Raw genomic sequence first — 9,476 nt, forward strand, 5'->3', positions numbered from 1 at the left:
CTCTTAATATATATACTTTTGTATGTATTGTGGATCTTGATCCAAAACGACATTCATGTTATGTACCTCCCGTTAATATAATTTATCTGTAATTAACATAATATATGTACATGCAGATAATAAATATATTTTCCCACCATTAATATTTTCCTTTGATTTAGCGAAAAGCTTGCAGTCGCTATCCAAATATATGTTCACATTGTGACTGTAGTCGACAAAAAGACCACAAGAAGATAAACCAGCATAACTTACCTATATAGCTCGGTTCAAATTGAGAATATACCAATAACAACTCCACAGGGAATTAAGCTTAAAACTTTGTAGTTACTAAATCAAGTATATGATAATTGGGTTGGGGTTACGCCCATCAATATTTCATTTCATTTATAGACAATTGTTATAATTATTGCAATGGAAAAAAGGGGTGTTTGGATGTAACTATTCAACTGTGATTTCACCATATATATATCAGAATGGCCATCCCCAAACCCCAATTTGGGGAAACTAGTCTCTATCCAAACCTGGACATTCATCATCATGAAGTGGGCAAAATGGTGATGAATATACACAGCTTTTAGGCCCTGCATGCCCTCTGAATATTAGGACCCACAAAACTCTATAGTCCCATATCCTATGCAATAGTTGTACATCATATATGCAGCCTTCCTGTTCACATCAACTCATAACTAATCATGCAAAATAGGCATTAGGAATGTGATGTAGTGTCAGAGCTTGGGAGGGAGAGAGGGGGATGGGGTCTCTACTACATGGACTCTCAAATTCTACTTAGTCACTTCTGTTTTATGATGTGGCAATTAAGTATAGTATAATTGTCAAAATCGATTTTACCTGTTGGGTCGGGCCGACCCACCCCTACATAGGTAGGGGGTGGATTTCAAAAATAACAGTCCGCTAATAAGAGGCAAGCTTTTTAGGCCTGCCCTGCTTAAGTCCGCTGGCCGCCGGGCTTTGGCTCGCCCTGCCCAGCCAGCCCATATTGACAGCTCTAAAGGATATGATGTTTTCATCAGCTGGATTCTAAGAAAAGTGTCTTCTACGTCAAGAATTTGTTAGAAAGAGCAGAAATTGGGAGTAAGAAGTGATAGTCCATATAGTATTTTCGAGATGATAATGAATGCAAGTTTGCAGGGAGAAGATGAGAAAGTGACCATTTTTGAAATCTTGATGAAACATTTAAGAAGTTTCCATGATTTTCAAAGGAGGTTTCAGAACCTTGGATTCATAGACTTGTCCTGCCTTGTTCTTATATGGCATTGTGACAATTGTGTCCAAGTTTCAAAAACCCAAATTTTTGTACCATCTTTTAGTGTTAATGTAATTGATGTAACATGGGCTAGCTAATAGAAAACAAAATGAAAAGGAGAAGTGATCGTGTATTCGTGTGCAAAGACTTTTCCACTTTCTGAATGGTGTCAAAACTCAAAAGTGAATATATATATAACGATTTTTTAAAGTAATATATTGTTTTTATTTTATTTTATTATTATCCTTTAAATATTCAGACCAAGTTTCTTAGCTACCATGCTTATGCGGTATTGAGCCATAATGCCGTTCATTTTTAGTGTATTACAAGTTCATTTTATGTTACAATATGTTAAAAATGAATATATATCAAATTATAATGATCTTACTAAAAATTAATATGCATTCTATTAAAATGAATTTGTATCAAGGTCTTTCTTACAAGGTGGACCCCGAGGTTTACCTCATTGTGATCCTTTGCCGACTATGATCGAATAGTGGCTGTTGATTTACATCGTCACCTAGTGTTGCAAAAATTTCGCCTAGGCACTTATTAATCGGTGCCTAGGCGCTAGGTGCTGGTGAGCTTCCTAGCGTATCACCATAATCGGTGATCTAGGCGCCTGGACGGCTAGGCACCCGACTAGGCCGCCTAAGCACCGACTAGGTTGCCTCGGCCGATTAGCTATTGTTCCATTCTTTTTTAAATGTGTTATTCACTAAAAATGACATCGTTTTGAGCGAAATAACCTCAAATTGTTCAAACTCTAGATATTTTTTAGGTTAATATTTAATATTTTAGTATTGACTATTAAAGTATTAAATAATTTATAATTCTTAATTCTTAAAAATTTAAAAAATTAACAATTTTTTTTTTAAAAAAAAAAAGAAAAAGTACACGGACGCCTAGGTGCTATGCACCCCCGAGCGCCTAGCAATTTTTTCAACCATGTCGTCACCAAAAAAAAAAAAAGAAAAAAAGTTGTCTTTTAAAATCAATGATAAATTAAGGTCAAATCCCTAAAGTCATGTTTGATAGTATTTTTTGGGTCAAATATCATTTAGCTAACGAGCCTGTGATGCAACATGATCTATCACAAGATAAAATTTTGGAGGCATATTTAAAGATAAAGATGGAATTAGATACACCTGCAGGTTGTAACTGGTAAATCACACTATATATGGATCCATGCATGTGTATATTTGTGTTAGAAGGATTTATTTGGATTTACATATAATTAGTGAATCCAATAACATCCTTAAGCAATCTTCATGGATTGGATTCTGAGAATCTAATGTAATCCTGCAAACGTTAGATTAGTCCTAAATTAGGTTTGTGTTGATAAAGTATTTGCTGTCAAAACGTGCAACCACGCATTTAATTAACATAAAGATTAGCATCTAATCTTCATCTTATTTGTACCGGAAAATCTTTTAAATGTCGTTTTAAGTCTGCGGATAATGACAAATCGTCTTTCAAATCCCAACACATTTTCATTTTAATTTTGATTTCTTAAACAAAATGCGAATATATATAGTAATGATCAAATGAGACCACATCTTTTCGTGAGTCTGTTAGACTCTTTTGGAGTGCACACAAGTTATAGCTACTATATGAATGCACGCACGTTAGATTGTGTGTAATTTGCCCAACATGAATGTACACAAATTTTGTACTTAAATCAGATTTGAAAAATAAATAAATATATAACATGTGTATGTATCTTGTGTTATGAAATTCTGTACCTTACGAGTATGAATTATGTACCTTGTTTTTTCAATTCAGCTGAGTCCATAATGCTATGTTATGTGTCTTGTGTTGTGATTTTTTGTGTTTGTGTTATAAAATTATGTACCTCGTTCTTTCAATCTATGGTCCATATAATGCTATTTGGATCCTGGTTCATGATATAAATTGTTGTATTTTACTAGTGCACGTGTCGATCTATGTGAACCTAAAGAAGATATGTGGAGTAGCAAGAAAATTGTTATTTTGAGTTACAAAGAAGCCCTGCAACTAATACTCGAAGATATGTAATGGGAAAACTCTGTCTTGTGACATAAATCAGGGTTACAAAGAGTCGGCTCAAATCAAGAATACCAATAGGGCACTCATGTTGGAATAAGTCGAACTTGTTGTCTTGAAGTTACCAAATCAACAGTCTAAGCTACTTGATTGGGGTTATCAACATTATAATTTTGTTTTTTGTTTCCAAAAGGACCCGACAAAGCATCTGAAAGATGTAAATCATGGTAACTCATCAACTAAACACAGAGGTTAGACATTTGTTTATGGGGCACAAGGAATCCTCTTACTTTGAGAGGTTGCTCCTACACTACCATTAATGAGACTCGATCTCAGATTATTGTTTATAGATTTCATACCGGTGATCAACTGAATTGTCCATGTGTGCACCATTATAATTTTTGAAGGATAGGACCACATTGGAATTAAGAATCGGCAAGTGTGCAATTATGAAAGTGTAAATATTGGAATAGGAGTTAGGACCACATAACCTTATAGTGTAGGTGTTAAAATTCCACGTGAAATGAGAGGTTTTGTGTGGATAAAATTATCTTCCGTTTCAAAGTTTGATGAAAAGTTCATAAACGTCCTCTTCCTATGTGTAGAAAATCTTTTATCATATAAACATATATGACACTTATATTATTACTATTATTATTATTGAATTTAAGTTTTTTTTTTTGACGGAATAAATGTTGACTAAAACGACACTTATTTATTGATAGACCCTTTATATCGACTCAACCAATTAAATGATGACATCACATACATAACTCGTCTTATCTCATAATTTTATATTATACTTTTTTTATTTTTTACTTTGATTTACTTGAATGCTCGCATGCCGCCTAAAGGTACACCTAGGGTGAAGACCGTCGTGTAACACTAACCTGCAAAGAATCACAGTACTGTAAATCACCCTCGGTTGCCTATAGTTGACCAACTTTATTATACTACTTTTTTTTTTTTAATGATGAGATAAATCTGCAACCATTATTCGAGGGTGTAAACTGGGCGAAAATCCCATCTTGTAATCATAACCGATAAAGGACTACAATGAGATACACTAGTCTAGGTTGTCCATAGTTGACCGATTTAAACCAAGAAAATTAGTGAGTCGCTCTCATTATGAATTGAATTCCTAAGTTTCGATTATCAAACTTGGCTGAAGTTACCTCTAAGAGTGATATGGAGTAATGCTCTTGAATTTACACCTACCATACTATTAGTCATTATTGAATTGGACTTTTTAAATATTTTTTTTGAATATAACTAACTCTATTACATTGTAGTATCCGTTCATCATACTTTCTCAACCTGTTCAAGCACAAAGAGTTAATACCACATCCACTGAGACTCAATCTTATGACCTCCCATATTGGACTTTTTAAATTTTTAATTACTGTACAAATTTATTTTAATTCGTCAATAAAACAATTTTTTTTTGTGAAAGCAATAATAAAACAATTACACAATAAATATAATTTTTGAATCTTTTATTTTTGTGTCGGCAAAAATAGTTGTTTTCAAAAATCTTTCCTTCCGATGTTATACTATAAGAAGACTTTTCCAAGCAATCCCCACTCTCAATTCGTGGTCCAAAGGGAAATATTTTCAATCATTTTATTTGGCTTACTTATTACTCAAATATCAAATTAAAACAGCTTTTTTTTTTTCATTTTAAAACATTTTTATGATACTTTAATTTGACCTTTTTTTTGGTAACAAATTTAAAGTAATTAGAAATATAAACTTTCTTTTCTATTAGCACCAAATAATTAATACTTAAATTTAACTATAAAATGAGACAGTAAAAGCAATAAACACAAGAAACATAACAAAAAATAAAAAATTGATAAAAATCAAAACAAAGGATCTTAATGAAAAATAACAACATAGGAACGAGACCAAAAGCCACGTAGACCGCTGTACAACATCCACGTAAACCCACACAAGGCCACGTTTTAGGGACTGTATGGTACAGTAGGGCCCGCATTATGACCAAAATCCTTTGGTCATCATCAATTTGAAAAGGCTTTTTAAGTTTTTTTTTTTTTTTTTACCAAATTTGTTAGGCGTTCCTCATGCGATCGGGGAGCGCCTAGCGCCTAGAATGTCTAAGTAGAGATTAATCCATGTCTAGACATTCGTGTATTTTTTATTTTTTATTTTTTAAAGACTAATAATTATAAACTATATAATACTTTAATAGTTAATATTAAAATATTAAATATTAACCTAAAAATATCTAGAATTTGTACAATTTAGGGTTATTTCGCTCAAAACGATGTTCTTTTGAGTAAAATAACTCATTAAAAAAAGAACAATAATAATCGGCCGACTAGACGGCCTAGTCGATGCCTAGGAGGTCTAGTTGGCGTGTAGGAGGCCTAAGTAGGCCTATACGCTAGGCGGTCGACCGGGACCTAGCGCCTAGGTGAGGATTAATCGGTGTCTAGGCGGGATTTTTGCAACACTGCGTAAGATGGATAGAGCCTTAAATTTCAATAAATACATGCTACTCATATCAACCTTAAAAATTCCTTGTCCCAAGGTCACTCATATCAACTCGATAGGATGATGAAGGGATAAATTACGGTGATTCAATAACTTCTTAGATAAGAAGATCAAATGCTCACAAGGAGTGTAACTTACCACATTGAAATATAATCTCACACTATATAACTGTCAAGCCTCAATTCTGCATTCATATCCACAATCTACTTCCCGAATGGTTCGTGCGGGCCTACATACTATTCTCTAGTAAACTATGTAGTGCTAAGCTTGGACACGACCACAACGTTAGACTTGGACATCCTTTGCAGCGCACAATTGTCAACGAATGAATTTCCGAACACATGTATATGCTGGAATGAAAGCTAACCTTAAAACTTATTGTAGACTGAAAAAATTGAATGTTAATTCGTACTGATATGCGGGCATGGTCCCCAAAATGCAACCAACTACTATGTTGTTACGACCCTGGCCGGAATGTTTCTCCCCCGACAAATTAAATTTCAAAGTTTAAACCTTATCTCACTTAATGTTACATCATTTGAGCTTGTCGAACGAACGGATTGCAATTTGCTTCTTTGGTGTAGTTTTGGATTCTAGGGATTAGTAACTTGATAAGTTGTTATCGGAAGAATTACACTTTTATCCGATCTTTTGAATTCTTTTTTAGTAAATTTGATTCTTGTGTATCAATTCCAACAATTTTAATTCTCCTATTGTTCTCAACATTTTCCATTTAATCTTTCAGATATATAATGCCAGAAGTTATCGGGCTAAAAATGTAATCTTTCCTTTGGTGTATAATCTTATATAAATAAGACTTGTAAAGGTCTTTATCAAACAAGTTCCATAAAGGATTTGTTAAATAATGGCTATAAGCCAAGACCTTGTGATCTAGTGTCACCCGGTTACACTCTTATATGGAAGGTGTGAGTTTGAGCCTTAGTGGATGCGATATTGACTCTTTGTGTTTCAGTAGGTTGAGCAAATATTTAGGAGCATTGACTCTTTGTGCTTCAGTATGTTGAGCAAATAGTTATGAATATACACTCAAAAACAAATTCAATTCCGATTTAATTTTACCCCAATATATAGTCATGGTTCTTTAAATGTTTCAAACTATTGATCACCTTACCAAAAGTCATTACTATAAATAACAAGCTATTATGGATTCAATTCTAATTTAATTCTGTCTAAATATAGTCATCCGTTCTTAACCGTTTCAAACAATTGAATATTGATTGCTTTACTAAAATGAGTAAAATCACTAGTCACTAGTCCATAGTTCAACTAAACTCAATCTCGTCTTCTAAAAGAAACTGACAAGTGTACAATAATCCAAGTATTATAGTAATTAAATATTTAATAATCAGAATGAGTTTTTTTTTTTAAATAATATAATTTTATAGTGATGTGTTGAGAAGTGTATAATAATCAAACTATTATACTCCGATTAAATATTTAATAATCAGAATGAGTTTTTAAAAAATTATACTCCGATTAAATATTTAATAATCAGAATGAGTTTTTAAAAAATGATATAAGTTTTTAGTGATGAATAAGAAATTAATAAAATATGAAAAGAATTTTAATAATCTCTCAACAAAATTTGATAAACTAAAGGCATACATATAGTTGTTATACAATTATGGTCTGACCAAAGGGCAGGAATATAGATTATAGAATATAGTCCAAACAATTATTAATTGGCCAAATAAAAACAAAAGAATGTATTGAAATGAAAGTGTAAACTTGGAAATTTCTTTCTTTTTTTATTTTTAAAAAAGAAAAAGAAGAAAAGAACAAAGTTCTCTTTTGTATGCCAAGTACCTTATCCTCAGATGGCATGTAGTGACTCTTTCGTCATAAAAATCGAGCCTCGTGGAGGTTGTAATAGAGCCATCTTTTTGTGTATTTATAGTTAAGACTTTTTTTTTTTTTTTGAAGACAAATGCCCGAAACTCCAAAATTGGTCGCCCATAGGTATTTTTTTTCCCCCTCTCTCTATGGCGAAATTCAGAAAGAAATGAAATACAGAAAATAAATAAATGAAGTGGAAATAAAAATATTTTGTATTGAGGGTGAGAGAGCTGGAAATAGCTGTAAACCTACTCCAACAAGAACTTCTCCACAATCTTCATGCTTGGTTGCACCACCTGATTCTCCCAAATCTCGGCGGTTTCCGATTCCGATTCCGACCCCATCGCCGCCGCAAAAGCCGCCGTGGCGTTTATTCTGTGTAGGTCCCACCCGCCCGCTTCTCTCAGCCGTTGGATCTTCCGGACTTGCCTCTCCGCTAGCTGCCGCGTGTTCACCTTGATCTCCCTCACCGCCTCCTCGTATAATAACCGTTTCCCCCTTTTTTCGGAACGGAAATATTCGGCGAACTCGGGGACGCCAATCGCCTTGGCCAGGCCGGTTCGACTCAGTGGGTTCCCCGGATCGGAGAACCACCGGGAGAGCTCGTCCAGCATGCCGGAATCCATCATGTCGTCCACGCGCTTGAAGAGGTAACGGTTTAGCACCGGCGGGGACACGTCGACCCAGAGGAAACAGCAGTTGTAGCGAAGCTCCCGGCAGAACGAGTCAACCGAGTTGGACTCGTCGAACACGTTTAACTCGGGGTTGAATCGTTCCACTAACAAAGCGTAAATATAGGAGTTGGACCCACCCACGATAAACGGCACGTTCCCCCTCCCCGCAATCTCCGACACCCGTTCCCCGGCGGCGGCCCGGAAATCCGCCGGAGAAAATTCCGGCCAAGATTCCGACGCCTCAAACTCCCCCAAAAGATGGTGCTTGACCCCCTTCCGCTCCGGCATTGTGATTTTGTTCGTCGTAATCTCCAGCCCCTTGTAAACCTGTATCTTATCGGAGTTGATCACCTCTGCCGACGTGAAAAACCGGGTAGCCAAGTCTATAGAAGCCCGCGATTTCCCCGACCCAGTCGCCCCCATTACTACCACCACCTTCTCCTTCTCCTCCCCAACAATGGCGGCGGCGGCGGCGGGGGGTGGGGCCCATTTTCGCCTCGGCCTCACGGATTTAGACTGCAGAAAACCCGCCGGCGGTAGAAACGATGAAAGTATTCTCATAAGGAAAAAACAGAGGACGATGACAATACTCTTGCTATCACTATTAATCACTGCATTCAATCTGTACATGACACAAAAGAAAGAAAAAAAGAGAGAGAGAGAGAGTGGATTGAGGAGTGGGAGAGAGTATAATGGTTTGGTTCGGGTTGGTTGTTTTGTAAGTTATGCGCAAAACCCGTTTTTTTCTCCAGCTGAGCTGTGTCTCTATCATCACTCCGACACTCCATATATACATACATCATCTGTATCTATAGATTGGCGGCACATATACATATGTGTATCCTGACTGGTTTTGTTCTCTGTATAATTTTTTGCCGGAATTATTGATCCAGAAAATCTGGGATTATTGTTAATGGGACAGTACGGAAGAAGAAGAAGAAGATGGAGATGGGGGAGAGATATATAGTAGAGAAGAAAGATCAGAGAGACATTGTCAAAATGGTCGAATTAGTTGGCGGAGAAATATAACTGGAGGGAGAATCGAAAGAAATGTTTTGCTGGGTGGCTGTCGTTGCAGGACATAAAAATATTGCAGAGTGTTTTGCGCATATATAGACAGGGGGGGGGGGGGGGGGGGA

At 35.7% G+C, this 9,476-nt stretch overlaps 1 protein-coding gene across 1 annotated transcript; it reads right to left on the bottom strand.

The window, feature by feature from the left end:
• Window positions 1-7,854: 7,854 nt before the first annotated feature.
• On the bottom strand, window positions 7,855-8,967 carry LOC116004733 (adenylate isopentenyltransferase-like). The gene has a single exon (XM_031244895.1). The coding sequence runs from the start codon at window positions 8,965-8,967 to the stop codon at window positions 7,912-7,914; it is 1,056 nt and encodes a 351-aa protein (XP_031100755.1). The 3' UTR covers window positions 7,855-7,911.
• Window positions 8,968-9,476: the final 509 nt, after the last annotated feature.

The sequence above is a fragment of the Ipomoea triloba genome, chromosome 14, assembly GCF_003576645.1.
Source record: "Ipomoea triloba cultivar NCNSP0323 chromosome 14, ASM357664v1".
NCBI lineage: Eukaryota > Viridiplantae > Streptophyta > Magnoliopsida > Solanales > Convolvulaceae > Ipomoea > Ipomoea triloba.